At 35.5% G+C, this 22292-nt stretch overlaps 1 protein-coding gene across 1 annotated transcript in view; it reads right to left on the bottom strand.

The window, feature by feature from the left end:
- The window catches only part of Nell2 (neural EGFL like 2), a 384451-nt gene that overhangs the window by 21156 nt on the left and 341003 nt on the right, over positions 1-22292 (bottom strand). The window contains exon 16 of the mRNA XM_027934141.3: positions 99-239. Within this exon, the coding sequence (XP_027789942.2) occupies positions 99-239 (141 nt within the window). The remainder of the gene's footprint in view (positions 1-98; positions 240-22292) is intronic.

Here is a 22292-nt window from a genome sequence, read left to right as displayed (position 1 = left end):
TAATTCAAAATTAATTGTAAATAATTGAATATAATCTGATTGAATTTCGACTCTAACTAGATTGAAAACTTCTTGGAAACAAGGATCCTTGTACTGACCTTCACACGATTCCCCACTGGGTGAAAACATTCCATTGTCATGATAGCCATCTCTGCACTCACAGTGGTACCATCCAGGCAGGTTAATGCAGTTAGCACGACTGTCACACTGAACAAAGCCATCAGAGCATTCATCAATATCTGTTTGACAAAGAAAACAAAAGTGGGATTTCATGCAATTGTTTCTTTTCTATTAGAGAAACTAGAATATTCTGCTACAAGGCTACTATAATTTTTAATGCAAGTAAATCCTTGAAATAGACAATATAAAAATCAATAAGGTTTCTTGGTTGTTAAAAGCTGTGCAGAAACAATGTAGTGGTATTAGTAATAGGCGAAACATCTAGAAGGTTTCTCTGATTTGCAAAAGTCATTCAACTATAAAAAACTGAAAACAATTTGTGATGGGTATCAGAGCGTCTCACCAAATATTTCCAATATTCTGGGCATACTCCAGAATTGCAGTTTGCAGTTTTTTCAGGTTAGGTATGGACATGTGACTTCCTTAAGCCAATTAGGGGAGGATATGTGTGACTTCTAGGCAGAGACTTTAAAATTCTGTATATGATTCACATGAATCAATCCTTCCTCATCAGATAGAATGATTAGTGATTTGCAGAAGGTATAAATACCAACCTGAGGGAGGATTACATGAGTCACATTCTATAGCTACCTGGAACTGACTATAGTATGAGCAAAAAAAAATCAACTTCCGTTGCTTTAAGTCACTGAGGTTTTAGGGTCTTTTATTACTATCAGAATAATCTATCTCGACTTAATACAGCAGGTTCCTTCAAGATATATGGCGACAGCACTCATAAATCAATGTATTTTGAAGAATACACATCATTTCCATCACTTTTTACTATGTGTTACACATATTATGCCAATTAACGCTCAAGAAAATCTGGCCGTGGAGACAGCATATTGAACATATAAAAAAAATGAACCAAAAGAAAATTATGTAATTTTGAGTTCACTGGCTTGACTTGAGACTCTGAATGACTGTGGATGCCAAAAATATCCACATGTACCACTCCCATCTTGACAGTTCCATGCTATGACAGAAGGTTTCATCTGCCAAGACAGAATGGCCTTTCTTTCTTTTTTTTTTTTATGGCCTTTCTTATATGCTCCTTCCTGTACCACTTTCCCCACTGCAGTAACCAGGCAAGATGATGTGCCCCATATACAAGGTAAGGCCAGCTGTATTTTAGAGTCCTTTTCCCTCAGATAGTCCCTTCTATTTGGCAGAATCTACTCCTTTGCATTTCTTCTAACACCATATTCATTGAAGCACATATTTCTTTTGCTTTTCTTTTAAAATTTCTTCTTTTCTGACACTCTATTTTGAAAGAGACAAGTTAATGAATATACAGGGAAATAAGCAAAAACAATCAGGGAAATAAGCCAATACTCACTTCTTAGTAGTTCCTCCAATAAAACGGCATATAAAGCAGTCTCTTAGATTATAATATTGCATAATAGGCCAAAAAAACCTATTATATCACTATAACATTTTAGTATTATTTCTACACTATGAATGTGTTTAGATTCCTTTCCCAAGAGTCAGTTACTACTGCCAGTCTTTCCTACTGACAAAATAATTGTTAGTGGCCAAATCAGCTAACTATTGACTTCCTGACACACAGTTACTGGGGATTTCCTCCATGTACTAAGACCTCATCATTTTTTTATGAAATAGCCTATTTGTACTTCAGGGTCCTTGCTAACTGATGAACTTATGATTATAAATAGGTCCAGAGTGCTATGCTTATTTCAGCTTTATATAGTCTTTTCTTCTAACCCAAATGATGAAGAAAATTGATTATGTCATTTCTTAAGTGCATGGTCAAAAGAAAACAGGTTAATTTAAGCTTTAGAATTGAGTTTCACTAGAAGAAGGCCATGAGGGTAATGTTGATAGTCATTTTAGAAAAAGTTAGTTCCCTGTTGGCCACTTGGAAATAACTATTAATAGAACAGAGTTTTCTCCACTGAAGCAACTTTCCTTTCTATATTTAGCCTTCAATTTAGACCCTTCTTTCTTCTTTAACACAGTTAAAAGTCATCTCAGTTCATATATATGTAAAGTGTTACTTCTCTACTTCTTTTCTCATTATTCCTTTTCCAATCATCAGGTCCTTTCCTATATTGTTTTAAGTCCACCTCACTTTATTTACGTTATGACACCCTTCCTTGATCTACAAACATACTCTTTAAAGTTTAACAGGGTTAAGGACTGGGGTTAAAAACATATGCTGGTCATAATGTATTTTCTTATACAGTTTGAGAATTATTTCACTTTTTTTTAAAGATAGAGAGAGGAGAGAGAGACAGAGAGAGAGAGAATTTCTTTTTTAGTGTTTGGCGGACACAACATCTTTGTTTGTATGTGGTGCTGAGGATCGAACCCGGGCCGCACGCATGCCAGGCGAGCGCGCTACCGCTTAAGCCACATCCCCAGCCCCATTATTTCACTTTTAATTATTATCAATAGGTAGTACTTTAGGAATGAATATACAAATATGCTTCATTCAGTAATTTAGGATTCAATATTTATTGAATGCCTGTTATGCATTGGAGAAAAAATGTTGTAAACAGAAACAGTTTCAAGTTTATCAAACATTTAAATTGCATTTTAAATTAAGAAGAGAACATTTATGAAATCTGAACTTTCAATAATTTAGGACAGTATTTCCTAATATATGATATATCTGCCATTAGTGGTATGGTATGTAAGCGATGGTGGGCAAATATTTTATTTTCATGGCTACGTATTTAATTTTTCTGAAGTATTTCCTTTTATAGCAATGATATCTTATAGTAAAATAATGAGATTAAATTTAAATTTAAAAGTGAGCCAGGCACATGGTGGTGTATAACTGTATCCCAGCAACTAGGGACGTGGAGGCAGGAATATTGTAAGTTTGAGGCCAGTCTCAGCAACTTGATGAAGTCCTAAGCAATTTAGTGGGACTCTGTCTCAAAAAATAAAAAATAAAAAGGACAGGGATATGGCTCAGTGGTAAAGCACCCCTGGGTTCAATCACCAGTACCAAAAAAAAAAAAACCCAAAAAAACAAAACAAAACCAAAACCCAAAAAACCCCCCAAAACAAAAAAAAGTGAAAAAAGAAAGTCAAAGAAACTATTGAACCAATATAAAATAAATACTGGTATATACGGTATAAGAATATGACAACAATTATACAATTATGAAATTTTGAAAATATCAATATGCAGTTTCAGGCAATTATTCACATTTCAAAGGAATTTGTTGAGCAATTTCTTATGTAGTAAAATGGTTTAATTCATCTAAAATGAGCTTCAATTTATTAAAACATGAATGTGATGGCTCATATACTTGCTATCATTTAGGGTAGGGAAGAAGAACTAACTACATATGTAACTACATCTTATACTTCTATTGTCCTGCTAATTTTTTTTGTTTGTTTTGGTTTGGGTTTGGGGGGTTGTTTTACTGTTTTATTTCAGCTTTTTATTTCAAGATACCTCTGTATTCACATTTGATTTTAAAAAATAATACAGAAAGATCCCATTTACATTTACTCAGTTCCCCCCAGTGGTAATATCTTGAAATCAAAATCATTGCCAGGATATTGCCATTGACACAGTCAAGATTCTGAACTGCATCCTCACCACAAGGATTTCTCAGGTTGCTTTTTCATAGTAATACCCATTTCTCTACTGCCCTTAACACTCCTTAAAACCTGCCAATCACTAGTATGTTCTCCATTTATAAAATTTAAGTGCCCAAGATTGGGATATTAATGGAATCAAGCAATGTGTAACCTTTTGGGACTGCCTTTTTCCAAACTCTTCATAATTCTATGGGGATTCATACAGGTATTTAGGGCAACCAATAGTTTTTACTATATCATTGCTAATCGTTATTCTATAGCATAGATGAAGCAGTTTGTTTAACCACTCATCCGTTGAAGGATATCTGGGTTGTTAGTAGCATTTGGCTATGATTTTTTTTACAAATTCATTTATTTTTAAATTAAATAAACTTTTATGCATTTATTGTGTACAATATGATGTTTTAAAGTATGTATACATTGGGGAATAGTTAAATCTAGCCAACTAATAAATACATTACCTCACATAGTTATTAGTTATTAATTTTGCTGTAAGAACACTTAATATTCACTCCTAACATTTTCAAGAATACCAAAGATTACCATTAACTACAATTAACTTGATGTACAACAGATCTCTTGGACTTATTCCTCCTACTTAATTAAATATGTATATGTAGTTGTGGACTAACATCTTCCCAACTCCCTCTCCATCAGATTCTGTAACTATTCTACTCTCAACTTCTTGAGATTCTATGAATGGATGACAGGTAAGAATATTTGTCTTTCTTAACCTAGCTTTTTCACTTAACATAATATCCTCCAGGTTTATCCACAGTGCCATAAACAACAGAAGTTTGCCCTTCTTTGTGGCTGAATAGTCCTCCATTGGGCATATATATCATATTTCTTTTATGTATCCATCCATTAATGGACATTTAGGTTGATTGCCTATCACGGGTACTGTGAATAGTAGCACAATAAACACGGGAGTGCGTATATCTCTTCAACATACTGGGAAGAAAGTGCTTCTTTCTTCCACATCCTTGCCAATACTTGTTACCTTCTGCATTTTTTATTACAGTCATTCTGACAGGAGTGAGATGGTATCTCATGGTTTTGGTATGCATTCCTAGATGATTAGTGATGATGAGAATTTTGATATACACTGCTAAGCTGATTTGTATGGCTTCTTTGGAGAAATGTCTACCCAGGTCTTTTGCTCATTTTTTAAACCAAGTAGATTTTTGCTATTGAATTCAAGTTTGAGGTCCTTACATATCATGTTTCCTTATATATTAACCTCTTATCAGATGTACAGTTTGAAAATATCTCCTACCATTCTCTAGGTTGACCCTTCACTCTGTTTATTGTTTTCTTTGCTTTACCAAAGCTTTTTAGTTTGATTTAACCCCATTGATCTAGTTTTGTTTCTGTTTCCCTGCATTTTTGAGGAGATAGTCAAAGATACCATCACCCAGACTGATATCATGGAACTTTTCTTCTAGTGATTTCATATTTTGGGGGTCTTACCTGTAATTCTGTGACCCATTTTGAGTTTATTTTTGTATGAAATATGAGATGAGGGTCTAATTTCATTTTCTGTATAGAGATATCCAGTTTTACCCACACCATTCATTGAAAAGACTGCCTTTTCCCATTGTGTATTTTTGGCACCTTTATTAAAAATCAGTTAGCTGTAAATATATGGTTTTATTTCTGGGTTCTTTGTTCTGTTCCCTTGATCTGTATATCAGGTTTTATGCCAATACTATGTTGATTTGGTTACTACAGCTTTGTAACCAAATTACCTTTTGAAGACAAGTAGTGTGATGCCTCTATCTTGGATCCTTTTCTTAAAGAAAAGGGTTTTTGTGGTTGCATACAAATTTTAGAATTATTATTATTTTTTAGTTCTGTGAACAATATCCTTGGTAATTTGACAGGGATTGCATTGTATTTGGAGATCCCTTTGGGTAGTATCAACATTTTAATAATATTCTTCTGACTTATGAATACAGGATATCTTCCATTTATTTGGGTTCAGTTTCTTTCATCAAAGCTTTATAGATCTCTAAGTATATAGGACCTTAGCTCCTTGGTTAAATTTTTGCTAAGTATTTTATTTTTATAGCTATTGTAAATGGTATTGCTTTATTTATCTCTCAGTTCAGTTATTATAAAATAATACTATTTATATTCCTAAATTGATCCTGCAACTTAATTAAATTCTTTCATTAGTTATAACAATTTTGGGGGGACTCTTAAGGATGTTCTATATACAAGACACATGCTTACAAAATAGGAACAGTTTAAGTTCCTTTCTGATTTGGATACGGTTTATTTCTTTCTATTGCCTAAATGCTCTGGCAAAAGATTTCTAGTGATTACTGTGTTGAACAGAAGTGGCCAAAGAAGATGTCCTCCTCTAGATTTTACAGGTAAAGTACTCAAATTTTCCCCATTTAGTAAGATATTAATTGTGGGTTTGTCTTATGTGGCTTATTGTGTTGAGGTTCATTTCTTCTATATCTAATTTGTTCAGTTTTTATCACAAAGGGAGGTTAAATTTTATCAAATGTTCTTTCTACATCTATAGAAATGATGATAAGAGTTTTGTCCTTCATTCTGTTAATGTGATGTATCATGTTTATTGATCTGCTTATATTGAATCACACTCACATCCTTTGGATAAATCACAATTGATTATAGAAAATTATTGTTTTACAGCACTGTTTTCCAGTTTATTGCTATATTTTCGAGGATTTTTACATCTATGCTCATCAAGAATACTGACTTATAGTTTTCTCTTTTTTATTGTATCTTTGTCCAGTTTTTGCTGGATTGGTAAAAATGTTTGGAAGTCTTTCTTCCTCTTCTATTTTTTGGAAGAGTTTGAGAAGAATTGGTATTGGGTCTTCTTTAAATATTTGCTGGAATTCATCAGTAAGTCATCAAGTCCTGGGACTTTCTTTGATGGGAGACTGTATAGGTCAGCTGTTTTCCTGATCAGCAAAATTGTAGAGAATGTAGAGGAGGAAAAGTTTATTTAGGGGCTCAGGGTTTCAGAGATATCATCCATAAGTAGTTGGTTCCATTCTTTGGGGCTTGAGGTAAGGCAAGACATCATGGTGGAAGAGTGTAACAAAGAGAAGTAGCAGCCCACATAGTGATCAGGTGTGGGAGGCCAACTTTACCGGTGACTGAGTTACACTCCCCAGCTGGGTGCTGAGGCGCTCAGTCACAGAAATGGGTGTGTCTTGCTACAGCCCCATGGGTGAAGCTATGCTCACCTGTTCCTTTGTAATATAACCCCTTGCCCTGTTTAGGATAGAATCTTCCATGGAAGTGCCTTGTGTGTGTCCCCTCCTCTTACTGTGCCCTTGGGTGTGGCCTACCCAGGTGTCAGTCAACCTGCTGACAGTGGACATCATGAAGATAGACTCAGCCCCCTGAAACCTGACCCCTTGCCTCATTTGAATAGCTTCTCCTCAATAAAAGGGGTCAGCGCGTGCTCTCTCTCTCTCTCTTTCTGTGGACCCTTAAGGTCAGAGGAGCCGTCACAGCAACCCCAAAGAAAAAGGTATTTGTGTCTCTTGTGTGGTTATTTCGTGCAGCCCAGTTAGCCCAGTTTAACTAGAGTGACCCCTGAGCCTTTTAGTCCCGAGAACAGAAACCCGGCAATCAGGAAGCACAGAGATAGGTCTCCATTCACCAGATACAAATATATACTCCAAGCCATGCCCTGATTCCCACCTCCTCCAGCTACACCTTGCTGCTTTAGTTACCACTCAGTTAATCTCTATCAGAGAATTTATTCACTGACTGGGTTAAGACTCTTACAACCCTTTGGGAGACCAACCTTGCACGTGACTGAGTCACACTCCCCAGCTGGGTGCTGAGGCATCAGGCAGCTTTCTGCTAGACTTTCCCCACCCTTCTTGGGTTCTAGGGATGGTGTCTCCTGCATGGGTGTGTCTTGCTGCAGCCACATAGATAGAACTATGCTCACCTGTTCCTTTGTAATATTACCCCTTGCCCTGTTTAGGATAGAATGTTCCATGGAAGTACCTTGTGTGTGTTCCCTTCTCTTACTGTGCCCTTGGGTATGGCCTACCTAGATGTCAGTCAACCTGCTGACAGTGGACATCATAAAGATAGACTCAGCCCCCTGAAACCTGACCCCTTGCCTCATTTGAATAGCTTCTCCTCAATAAAAGGGGTCAGTGCATGCTCTGTCTCTTTCTGCGGACCCTTAAGGTCAGAGGAGCTGTCACAGTGACCCCAAAGAAAAAGGTATTTGTGTCTCTTGTGTGGTTATTTTGTGCAGTCCAGTTAGCCCAGTTCCCCTGGAGTGACCCCTGAGTGTTTAAGTTGAGAATGAAACCCCGCAATTGGTGTCCAACGTGGGGGAGAAAGGTCTGAATGCTTTAGTCACCGGAAACGCTACACAACTCAATCATTTCTCCTCTGAACCTTCTTGCATTGTCTCACATGTAAGCTTTTGGGGGACACTTCACATCCAAAGCACAAGATTCCACCTCCGGCTCCCAAAAGCTCACAACCGTTTCATAATGTAAAATACATTTTGTCCATTTCCAAAAGTCCCCCTAGTCTCAACAGTTCTGAGATTGCTCAAAGTAGAAGTTCAAAGTCTTCTCTGAGGCTTGAGGCAATCTCCCAGTATGAGTTCCTGCAAAATTAAAAGCAATTTACAAGTATCCAATAAATAAAGGTACACAGTAAATAATTCCATTCACAAAATTAGAGGCATAGAAAAAAGGGTTGGGACCAAAGCAAGACCAAAATCCATCTGGGCAAACAAGTCCTTTTGTTCTGTGTTTGGCATCTGGAGCACATGGCATGATGTCCTCTCCAAAGAGCTTATGTAGCTTTGCCACAGGGCCTTACCGGTTGAAACCCAAGTGGTCTTTCTGTTGGTTTGTCTCTGCTCAATTCCTGCAGCTTTCTTAGGACCATGTTGCATGTTACTGGCATTTTTTAATCTAAGGGGTCTCCACTGCAGTTTCCTCCTCAAATCTCCACATTTAACTTTCTCAGAGAGTGTCCACAGGGACTACAACCCTGCTGCACTTTGCCTGGCTTTACACCCTTCTTTGAAATCTGGGTGGAAGCCTCCATTATCCCTTAACTCCAGCATCCTGCATTTCTGAGGAACTAGCACCATGTGGCTGATGCCAGGGTCTGCTGCTATCTCAAGCAACAGTCAAGTCTCCAGGGACCCTGGCTGTAGGAGCTCTGAGTGTCTGGGTAGTGGAGTATGTTGAAAAAACTTCCTTGGCTCCCTTGTGCAAGAATTCCCCACTGGTCTCTTATCAAGAGCATTTTTACTTTTACTTCCTTGAGTCTTAGATGGATATGATCTTGCCAATTTTTGAGATGCCCTCAAGCCATCTTTCCTATTGTTTCTGGGCAAAGTGTTTAGCATTTCTTTAGTGGCAGTAATGTCTTTAACTACAACTTCATTAGTTTAAGTTTCATGCTAACCTTTCAAGTCCAAGATTTTCAAATCTTTCTGCTTCTGATTATCCCAATAAACTTAGCTAAAAGCTGCCAGCAATACCCATGCCACTTCCTGAATCTATGCTGCCTAGAAATTACTTCAGCCAGATTAAGAAATCCATGACTTTTAAAATCAGCTTCATAGAAAGTCTCAGGACATGGGCAAAATGCAGACAACTTCTCAGTCAGAACATAACATGAATAGCCTCTAGTCCAATTACCATCAATGTCCTCCTTTTCTTTTAAACCATTTTGAGCCCTGTCTTGACTGTCCATCATCCTATTGACATTCTGGTCCTCTAAGCTTCCACCAGAATCAGTCATTAAGCTCCATTTACAATGATCAAACCAGCTTGCATCCATAAGCATCTCAAAATTCCTCCCACCAGTTTCAAAAAGCTCAAAAACCTTCTGAGCCACATGGTCAGGTTAGTCACAGCAATGACCACACTTCTCAATATTAATTTCTGTTTTAGTCAGCTTTTCTTGCTTGTGTAACAAAAGGAACCAACCAGAACAACTGTAGAGGAGGAAAAGTTTATTTGGAGGCTTACAGTTTCAGAGGTCTCAGTCTATAGACAGCCAGGTGCATTCCTCAGGGCTCATTGTGAGGCTGAACATCATGACAGAAGAGTATGGCAGAGGGAAGCAGCTCACATGGTGATCAGGCAGTAGAGAGAGGTCTTCACTTGCCAGATACAAATATATACCCCAAAGCCACACCCCTGATTCCCACCTCTTCCAGCCGTACCCTACCCACTTCATTTGCCACTCAAGTTTGAACAAATTACTTTTCAAACTGAATAAGGGTGCTAAAAAGTGCTAGTATAGGTGTATAAAATCATATTATTTAGTCTTACTCACAAAGACCCTAAATTTTGGATTCTGTTGAAGTAGTATATAGAAAACTTTAAAATAAAGATTGTGAAAAACTATTATTTCATTACATACTCTGTCTTAGAAAGGAACTAGTTCCTTAATTCCTTAGGACAATTAGAACTCTTTCAGTATTTAGAGAAGTTAGCTATGACTTTATAATGCTGTGCTAAAGCACAGATAATCTACATCCCAAAAGATGTTTAACCATCCAAATCAACTTAGATAATAAAAGTGGAAGGCATTGCTGAAGAAAGATTTTTCTAGAAAGCACCCATGTTTTGATCTAGTAATTTTTAAAAAGGCAAAAAAAAAAAAAAAAACCAAGAAAAAAATGTTTTTAAATTTTTTAAAAGCTTATTTATATCAGTGTATTGTTTTCTTTTTCTCCCTGTAGTTTTGCAGCACAAGACTTGGCACAGACCAGTGGCTACAGAGGTAACCAACTAAAAACGGCTTTTGCCATCAGCATTTAAAGGGTTATTATAGAAAATGACACCTTGTTTCCTTGTAAAATTAAATGCAGTTATAGAAGGTACACATGAGTGATAAATAGTTTACTTTTATGTATAGTAATAGTTATTTCTAATATGATTACAAATAATAAAAATCTTCAAGTATTCAAAATCATCTATACCTAAAATGGGTTTTAATCAATATTTTCACCATCTCCCTTTTCAACTAAGAGAAAACTGATAAATTCCTCCTCTTAATTGTATACACACAAAAAAGGAAATATAACTCTTTATTAAGATGAGCACACTGTTTTTGGTGGCAAAATCAGATAATGTGAGTACAGTCATTTTACTATTTATTATTAAAATGACATAATTTCTCATAAAACAGTGCTGGTTTTATTTATATCACTATCCTAGGCACTTGTAGTTAAATTATATTGATAAGCAGCAGGCAATTAAAAGGCCTCAAAACAATTAATCAACTGTTGATTACTCACATGTGGGCTATTTGCTCTCCAGATTATCTGCAGCACTTTTTTTTTTAATTACAAGGTCATTTCCTTCTGTCTTTTGTTGAGCTTCTGGGGATGTGCTTATAACATTTAGGAGGTGTGAGTACTTAAGTAGTAGAATTGCCTCTGAGAATCATTACTTTAAGAGCTTTGCTAGATTTGGGCATAAAATATTTTTTAATATTTCATATAAGAAGACTAATTTTCTCCTAAGTTATTTTCAAAAATAAAATATGACAACATATGTAAATAGACTTGAGAAACTATAAAATCTTCTATATTACCTGGATGATAATACTGCATATTTAGTGAAAAAATATTTTCATTACTTTATAGATCATAATTAGGAAATTAATGACTGGTGTCAAAAATGCATAGATGGAATTTCTTGATCACAATTTTTAGCCCTCACAACAACCATGTTAAGTATTCTTATTCCTATTTCATAGAAAAGGATGTGGTGACAGCAAATCCATTGCCTGAGGCCACAGGACAGAGCAGAACTCCAAGTCTAACTCCATAGTCTACCTACTGGCTATATGGTAGAAGATAACCAAACTCATAATTTCTGTTTACAGCAACAAAACTGTAAATGTCAAAAGAGAAGCTAATTAAGTTATGGCTGCATATTGGTTGCACTGGGTGCTATAAACATTGATATCCCCCTTAAAGCTGAGGAATTGGTAACCTATAAGGACATTACAAGACTATAGGATAGAAGCTGCAATACCTCAGATCTGCACTGCAAGAAAGGAAGACATTTTTCCCCTTCCCCTCACTTCCTCTTGTATGTACTTTTGTATACCTCTGAGGGTCTCCTTCCATTTCCATGCATTTTCCCTTCTCTCTCCCTTTCCCTCCCACCTCTCATCCCTGTTTAATGTTAATCTTCTTCTCATGCTCTTCGACCCTACTCTGTTCTTAGCTACCAACAATAAAAAATTAAAAAAAAAAAAAAAAAAAAAAAGAAAGGAAGACATATAGACAACATGAAAAAACAAGAGAGAAAAGTGCCCCAAACAAGATACTACAATAATAGAATCCAATGACAGTGCAGTAGATGAAATGTCAGAGAAGGAGTCCAGAATGTACATAATTAAAATGATTAGTGAATTAAAGAATGACTTAAGTTAGCAAATACAGGCAAAAATTTTTCACTCTGTTAAAGAGATAAGAGAGCAAATATAGGTGGCAAAAGATTACTTCAAGAAAGAGAGATTCTGGAACTAAAAAGAATATAGAAATCCTTGAAACAAAGGAAACTATAAACCAAATAAAAACTTCAATAGAAAGCATCACAAACACATTAGATCACATGGAAAACAAAACCTCAGACAATAAAGACAAAATATAGAATCTTGAAAATAAAGTTGATCACACAGTGAAGATGGTAAGAAACATAAACAGAACATCCAAGAATTATGGGATAACATCAAAAGACCAAATCTAAGATTTATCAGGATAGAGGAAAGCTCAGAGTTTCAAACCAAAGGAATTCACAATCTCTTCAATAAAACAATATCAGAAAATTTCCCAAACATGAGGAATAAATTGGAAAATCAAATACAAGAGGCTTACAGGACACCAAATATAATAAATTACAACAGATCTATAGGAGATCCTGGAACAACATATACCAAGCTCTGAAAGAAAATGGATGCCAACCAAAAATCTTATATTCAGCAAAATTTAGCTTCAGATTTGATGATGAAATAAAAACCTTCCATGATAGACAAAAGTTAAAAGAATTTACAGCAAGAAAGTCTGCACTATAGAACATTCTTGGAAAAATATTTATTCCATGAGGAGGAAATGAAAAGCAACAATGAACATCTGCAAAGGGAGGAACTACACTAAAGGAAAGGTCAATAAAAGGAGAAACCAAGTCAAAGTAAAAACCAAAAATAAACCAAAATGACTGGGAATATAAACCATGTCTCAGTAATAACCCTGAATGCCAATGGCCTAAACTCATCAATTAAAAGACATAGACTGGCAGACTGGATTAAAAAAATAAAGACCCAACAATATGCTGCCTTCAAGAGACTCATTTAACAGGAAAAGACACCCACAAACTGAAAGTGAAAGGATGGGGAAAAAATGAATCACTCACATGGACTGTGGAAATAAGTAGAGTTTCCATCCTCGTATCTGAAAAATGGACTTCAAACCAAAGTTAGTGAAAAGCGATAAAGAGGGTCATTTCACACTACTTAAACATCAAAAAGACATAAAAATCATAAATATCTATGCCCCAAATGATGGGCATCTATGTATATCAAACAAACCCTTCTCAACTTCAAGAATCTAATAGGCTATAACACAGCAATACTGGGAAGACACACAGACAACATGAAAAAACAAGGGAGGAAAGTGCCCCAAACAAACCAAGATACTACAATAATAGAATCCATTGACAGCGCAGTAGATAAAATGTCAGAGAAGAAATAGTGGCAAAATATTCCATGAGGAAGTAATGAAAAGCAACAATGAAAATCTGCAAAGGAAGGAACTACACTAAAGGAAAGGCCAATAAAATAAATCAATAAAACAATCAATAACTTAGACTTAACAGACATATATAGAATATTCAATCCATCAACAAGCAAATACACTTTTTTTCTCAGCAGCACATGGATCCATCTCCAAAATATATCATAGGTTCTGCCACAAAGCAAGTCTTAGCAAATACAAAAAAAAAATAGAGATACTACCCTGCATTCTATATGACCCATAATGGAATGAAATTAGAAATCAATGACAAAACAAAAAGGTGGTTCTTTGAAAAAAAAATGAATAAAATTGACAAACTCTTACGTACCCTAATGAAAAGGAGAAAACTCAAATCACTAAAATTTGTGATGAAAACGGAAATATCATGACAGACACTATTGAAATATAGAAGCTAATTAGAAACTATTTTGGAAATTTGTACTCCAGTAAAGTAGAGAACCTTGAAGACACCAACATATTTCCAGAGACATACAACCTACCCAAACTAAACAAGAGGACATAAACAATTTAAATAGATCAATTTCAAGCAAGGAAATAGAAGATGCCATCAAAAACATACCAACCAAGAAAAGCCCAGGTTCCGATGAATTCTCAGCTGAGTTCTACAAGACCTACAAAGAAGAATTAATACCAATACTTCTCAAATTATTCCATGAAATAGAAAAGGAGGGAATCCTTCCAAACTCATTCTATGAGGCTTGTATCAAGCTGATACCAAAACCAGTCAGAAATACATTAAAGAAAGAAAATTTCAGACCAATATCCCTGAAGAACATAGATGCAAAAATTCTCAATATAATTTTGGCAAATTGCATACGAAAACATATTAAAAAATAGTGCATCATGATCAAATGGGGTTCATTCCATGGAGGAAGCAAGGTTGGTTCAACATACAGAAATCAATAAATGTAATCCATCACATCAATAGACTGAAAGATAAGAATCATATGATTATATCAACTGATGCAGAGAAACCATTTGACAAAATATAGCACCCTTTCACATTCAAAACACTATAAAAACTAGGGATAGTAGGAACATACCACAACAGTGTAAAAGCAATCTGTGCTAATCCCAAGGCCAACATCATCCTAAATTTAGAAAAATTGGAAGCATTCCCACTAAAAACTGGAACAAGACAGGGATGCCCTTCTATTTAACACAGTCCATGAAACTGTAGCCACAGCAACTAGACAGATGAAAGAAATTAAAGGGATACAAATAGGAAAAGAACTCAAACTATAATTATTTGCCAAAGACATGATTCTGTACTTAGAAAATATAAACATTTCCATCAGAAAACTACTAGAAATATTAAATGAATTCAGCAAATAGCAGGATATAAATTCAATACCCATAAAATCAAATGCATTTCCATAGATCAATGATGAATCCTCTGAATGAGAAATTAAGAAAACTACCCTATTCACAATAGCCTCAAAAAAAAAAAGATACTTGGGAATCAATCTAACAAGAGAGGTGGAAGACCTCTAAAATGAAAACTACAGGACACTAAAGAAAGAAACTGAATAAGACCTTAGAAGATGGAAAGAACTTCCATGCTCTTGGATAGGCAGAATCAATGTTGTCAAAATGACCATACTACCCAAAGTACTATACAGATTCAATGTGATTTCAATTAAAATCCCAATGTCATTCCTTATAGAAATAGAAAAAGCAGTCATGAAATTCATTTGGAAAAATAAGAGACCTAGAATAAACAAAGCAATCTTTAGCAAGAAGAGTTAAGCAGGAGGCATCGTAATACCAGACCTTAAACTATACTACAAAGGTATAGTAACAAAAAATGACAATGTATTTGCACCAAAACAGACATATAGACCAATGGTACAAAATAGAAGACACAGAGACAAATCCACATAAATACATTACCTTATACTAGACAAAGGACCCCAAAACACACATTGGAGAAAAGATAGCATCTTCAAGAAATGTGTGCTGGGAAAACCAAAAATCCATATGCTACAAAATGAAACTAAACCTCTATCTCTCACCATGCACAAAACTCAACTCAAAGTGGATCAAGGACCTAGGAATTAGACCAGAGACCCTATGCCTAATAGAAGACAAAGTAGGCCAAAATCATCATCATGTCAGATTAGGCCCCAACTTCCTTAACAAGACTCCTAAAGAGCAAGCAATAAAATCAAGAATCAATAAATGGGATGTATTCAAACTAAAATGTTTCTTCTTGGCAAAAGAAATACTCCATGAGGTGAAGAGAGAACCTACATTTTGGGAACAATTTTTTGCCACGCGCATGTCAGATAGAGCACTAATCTCCAGGATTTATAAAGAACACAAAAAACTTACCACCAAAAACAAACAACCCAATCAATAAATGGGCTAATGAACTGAATATACACTTCTCAGAAGATATACAATCAATCAACAAATATATGAAAAAATGTTCCACTTCTCTAGTAATTAGAGAAATGCAAATCAAAACTACTGTAAGATTTCATCTCACTCTAGTCAGAATGGCAGTTACCAAGAAAGAAGCTACAATAATTGTTGGTGAGTATGTGGGGGTGGGGTGGGAAGGCACACTCATACATTGTTGGTTGGACTGAAAATTGGTGCAACCAATCTGGAAAGCAGTATGGAGATTACTTAGAAAACTTGGGATGGAACCACCATTTGACCCAGCTATCCTACTCCTCAGTCTATACCCTAAAGACTTAAAATTAGCAGTCTGCAGTAACAGAGCCATATCAATGTTTAAAGCAGCACACTCCACAATTGCTAAACTGTGGAACCAAACTAGATGTCCTTCAACAGAAGAATGGACAGAGAAACTGTGGTACATATGCACAATGGAATATTACTCATAATTAAAACAGAATAAAATTATGACATTTGCAGGTAAATGAATGGAATTGGAGAGTATTATATGGAGAAGTAAACCAATCCCAAAACACCAAAGGCTGAATGTTCTCTCTGATAAGTGGATGTTGACCCATAATTGGGGCTAGGGGAGGCTAATGGAGGAATGTAGGTGTTCTCACCGTGGAAACAGACAGGGAACCGTTCCCTTGTGAGCAAATACTGAGCATGAAACTGGTGTCCTGATTCCCAGGATTGGAAGGGCCAGCCTCTTCCCTCTGAGGCTATTAAGATAACTATGCTGGTGCACTACATGGTTTCCATAGTAAGTCCTTGGGTGTGAGAGGTTCTGTGTTTGCATTAATCTGGACCTTATCTCAGTTACCTAGCACTCAAGGTTAAAAGAATACTGGTTAGAGTGTAGTCATTGGTAGCAGTTAATATGTAACCTTTTTTGGGTTAATGAAAATGATATCAATGCCCTTCAATAGACGAATGGATAAAAAATGTGGCATTTATACACAATGAAGTATTACTCTGCATTAAAAAATGACAAAATCATAGAATTTGAAGGGAAATGGATGGCATTAGAGCAGATTATGCTAAGTGAAGCTAGCCAATACCTAAAAAACAAATGCCAAATGTCTTCTTTGATATAAGGAGAGTAACTAAGAACAGAGTAGGGAAGAAGAGCATGAGAAGAAGATTAACATTAAACAGGGATGAGAGGTGGGAGGGAAAGGGAGAGAGAAGGGAAATTGCATGGAAATGGAAGAAGAACCTCAGGGTTATACAAAATTACATACAAGAGGATGTGAGGGGAAAGGGAAAAAAACAAGGGGGAGAAATGAATTACAGTAGATGGGGTAGAGAGAGAAGAGGGGAGGGGAGGGGAGAGGAGGGGAGGGGAGGGGGGATAGTAGAGGATAGGAAAGGCAGCAGAATACAACAGACACTAGTATGGCAATATGTAAATCAGTGGATGTGTAACCAATGTGATTCTGCAATCTGTATACGGGGTAAAAATGGGAGTTCATAACCCACTTGAATCAAAATGTGAAATATGATATATCAAGAACTATGTAATGTTTTGAACAAACAACAATAAAAATTATTAAAAAAAAGAAAATGATATCAGAGGGGGGTAGGCATCCTTTTGTCTGCCATCCTTCTGTCTGTCTGCACCTTCCCTGTATGTCTGCATTTGTCCTTTGTGTGTCTCCTCCACAGGTGTTCCTTTACAGAGGAACTTTGGGCAGAGGGAAGAGGAGGGAAGGGGAAGGGGCTTGGGTGCAAGAAAGATGTGGAATGAGACAAACATCATTACCCTATGTACATGTATGACTGTACATGTGGTGTGTCTCTACATCATGTACAATCAGAGAAATGAAAAGTTGTGCTCCATTTGTGTACAATGAATCAAAATGCATTCTACTATCATAAAATAATAAAATAAAAATATCCAAAATATATAAGGAACTCAAACAACTCAACAGCAAGAAAACAATTCAATTTAAAAATGGGATTTCTCAAAAAAATACATACAAATGACTCAGAAATACATATAAGATGGCTTATCATCACAGAGCATTAGGGAAACACTTATCAAAACCACAGGAATAGGCTGGGGTTGTGGCTCAGTGGCAGAGCACTCGCCTAGTGCATGCGAGGCCCTGGGTTCGATCCTCAGCCCCACATAAGAATAAATAAATAAAACAAAGGCGTGTATCCAACTATAACTAAAAAAAATAAATATTAAAAAAAACCCACAGGAACACTTATATACTATTGGTGGGAGTATAAATTAGTACATGTATGGAAATCAATATGAAGATTCTTCAAGATATTAGTAATGGAACCATCATATGACCCAGCTATACTACGCTAGGTATTTATCCTGAAGAATTAAAGTCAGCACACTATAGTAACATAGGCATATCCATGTTTATAGCAGTGCAATTCACAATAGCCAAGTTATGGAACCAGCTTCTTTGTCTGTCAGAAGATGAATGGATAAAGAAAAGGTGGTATGTACAGACAAAGGAATTTTATCCAGCCATAAAAAGAGAACAAATTTGTCATTTGCAGGAAAATGGATGGAACTTGAGAGCAATATATTATGTGAAATAAATTAGACTCAATCAAATCATATGTTTTCTCTCACATGTGAAGGGTAGAGAAAAAAGGAAAAAGAGGTTGGGTGGTTTCATGAAAATAGAAGGGAGACAAGTAGAGCTAAGGAAAGGGTCCACAGGGATGGAGAAGGGGAAAAAAAGGGAGGTACTGGAGAATGAAATTTACCAAATTACGTTATATGCATGTATGAATATATGACAAAGAATCCCACTGTTATGTGTAATCATAATGTACCAATAAAAATTTTATTTTAAATTTAAAAATACCAACAATCTACCAGAATGAGCTACCATCTCAGTCTTGTTAGAATGGTCATAATCAAAAAGACCAAAACATATGTGTCAAGGATGTAGAAAACAGTTAACATACACTATTGAAGTGAATGTAAATTACAACTGCTGTTATCTAAAAAAATTTGAGGGTTCCTCAAAATACTCAAACTAGAATCACCATATGATCTAACAATCCTATTACTTTTGATTATGACCCATCACATGAGTTCAGGTATAGAATTTTCCACTTGTGGCATTGTGGTAGCACTCAAAAAGGTTCAGATTTGGAATCCAGATTTTTCTGAATAGAGAAGTATAACCTCTTCTACATGATTTCACTCATATGTACAAAAATATAAGAAGTTTGATCTCATAGAAATAGCCAGTATATTGTAGCTGGAGACTCAAAGAGTTATGGAGATGTTGCGTAAAGATACAAAGTTATAGTTAAAGAGGAAAAATTATTTCAGGAGATCTATTGTATAGCACAGTGACTATGGCTAATGACAGTTTTTTTTCCTTGAAAAATAGAAAAGAGTAGATATTAAATGTTCTCACCACAAAAATGACAATGATATGAGGCAATGTATATGTTAATTCACTACACTCAACAATTCTAAAATGAACATGCTCTTTGTAATATCATGTTGTGTACAATAAATACATGCAGTTTTATCCGTTAATTTAAAATAATAATAAAAAAATTGAGTGTGAAAAAGAAAAGAGAACACAGAGACATACACTGAGAAAGCCATGTGGAAAAAGAGGCAGAGATTGAAGTATGTGTCTGTAAGCCAGAGAATGCTGGGGTCAGAAGAAACTGAAAGAAGCAAGGAAGGATTCTTTTCTAGAGCCTTCAGAGGGAGCATGGCTCTACTGACACTTTAAATTCAGAACTTTGAGACAACAATTTCTTTTTAATTTTCAGTTAATTTGTGGTATTTTATAATGGCAACCTCAGGAAAATAAAACCCTCTTATTTACATTTCCATCCTGTACCTCTCTTCTGGTCTAGACTGTATATTCAATTTCTCACTCAACATTTCCACTTGGATACAAAATTTATCCTTCTGAAGTCTTCCCCAATTTAGAAAATGGCAAAATCATCCAGTTAATATGGCATAAAAACTTTGGATTAATTCTTAATTTCTGTCTTTCACATACCTTATCAAATCTGTCAACAAATCCTATCAGCAACATCTTCCAAATAATCTAGAATCTAATAATTACTTGCAATCACCTTCATGTTTTACTATTCCAGTCCATGTCACTATTATCTCTCATCTGAGTTAATATAACAACTTAATTAATCTTCTTGGGTTCCTTTTCCCCCTACAGTGCATTCAGAATCCACAGCAGCCAGATGATCCTTGTAAAATATATGACAGATTATGTCATATATCTGCTTATAGAGAATTTTAGGAGAGAAGTATATTGGGAAAAAATGTAGAGGATGCATATTATTAATAACAACTCTTTTATTTCTAAGGCTGGGGACTATATTTCCTAGAAATCCTTTCATTGTATGTGGTTCTGTGTTGAGTTGAACAATGAGAAAATATTGAGATTCACCTGAGATAAGTTATGCAGAAATCATCATTTTTGAGAAGTCATGGGACTCAGAGCCAGGCGTTCTTATAAGCTCCATCTTATCCACCAGTTCAACTATATGAGTCTGAACTGATTAGTGCATGCTTCACAAATCTTCTGGGCTATAAAGACCTTCATTCTCCCAGCTCCTCCCATATCTGTCTACAAGGTCTAGTTTCTAGATAAATCACCTTATTCCTACGATAGAGTGGCTGCATCTCCCTGATGGATTATAGACTGATACTGAAGAGTCTAAAGACTAGAAAATGGAGAGCTGATTTTAAATAATGAATGTATGCAAAGTGTTATTCATTTAAATAATGAATGTATGGAAAAGTACAAGAAAAATGATTGTCAATTAGAAACTTTATAGTTAACAACATGTTTTAAAGATACAAACTGCTATGTATATACTATTTGTCTCTCTAGTAGATACCATTTACCTGGTCATAAAGGTATAAACACTATGGATGTTTAAATTTTAAATGCAATCCCTAGTGAGAGCATGAAATATTCAATTGTAGTTACTGAATATAATTTAAGTATCAATCTTGGTAGTGTGAAAGGATAGAAGACAGAAGTTGGAAGATGAATATGAGAGAAACTGGGAGAATGCAGACAGAAGTTAGGAGATGGAGGTAAGGAGTACAACCAATACATTTATCTTACATAGTAAGGAATACAAAACTCTACAGTTGATAAAATGAGAAATGAAGGGGCCAATCAATCAATCAATCTACAAATACACATAAATGAATATATATGTATATATATAAAACTTTATATATGTTTATATGTATATATAAACAATATATATGTCACACACATTGTGGAGGACTTAAAGGGTAATCAATAGAGGAATTGAAACTAGTGGAAAAGCTTTATTAGAATAAAGAGAGTACGGAAGGGTGATAGTATAAGGGTGAAAATCTCCATCTTCCATTGCCAGCAGCTTACTGATAAATGTTTAAAATTGACTAATTAAACAAAGCATAGTTTATATATCTTAAAATTAAAAGTAGTTTCTCCTAGCTGCATGCCTCCTGGAGCTCCAAGAGAAAATTAAGCCTTAATGTCCTAAGGCATATGTGTAAGTCATGAATTAATTTCTCTCCTGTATGTATGGTATGGTGCTAGTCATATGCCATCTTTGGAATCTGAGAAAATAATGCCTTGGGCCATTTTCCCATTTTGGTTTGATAGAGGAACTCCTTTTAAGAAAGTCTGCCAGGAAGTGAGCAGGCAGTGAGTCAGGGGACTATTGCTTTACATTCCAAGTTCTTCCATGTTATTGGATATATTTTAACCATATATCTCTTTTCTTTAAGATCTCTTTTTAAAAAACACTAATAAATGTCATTATAGAAATGTTATGTATGACAAGATAGTGATTTATTTAATTACGATGTCTAGATGGTAAGGAAAAAATGAGAGACACAAACTCTGGAGAAAGATACCAGTCCTGGAAGTATCTTAAAGGAAACCTAATCAGAACTGATATTGTAAGATACTACTAAAATTGGACAAAACTAAATGAAACTATAGATTATACAGAGAGGAAAAAAAACACAGATGCTCCGGGGGAAACTGTGGAAGGTGGAAGAGGAAGAGGAATTAGAAGAGTGATTGTTAGCAGAGTGATGGGAATATCACAAGTTTAACCACAGGGACCACAGGAGAGGAGAGTGTCAAAAAAGAGAGGGCTGTCAACAATGCCAAGGGGGCATTTTTAATCGCCTCAATGTATGTTTCAAAACATATATTCCTGGTTTAACACAAAAATGAAACTCCCTCTGATATATGAGCAACAATTTGAACAAAACATTTAATAAAGAGGAATTCTGGAGTGAGATGAAATTTCA

The sequence above is a fragment of the Marmota flaviventris genome, chromosome 3 (genome assembly GCF_047511675.1).
Source record: "Marmota flaviventris isolate mMarFla1 chromosome 3, mMarFla1.hap1, whole genome shotgun sequence".
Lineage (NCBI taxonomy): Eukaryota > Metazoa > Chordata > Mammalia > Rodentia > Sciuridae > Marmota > Marmota flaviventris.
Note: the sequence above shows the minus strand (reverse complement) of the source record. Positions and strands in the feature narration are given on the sequence as shown.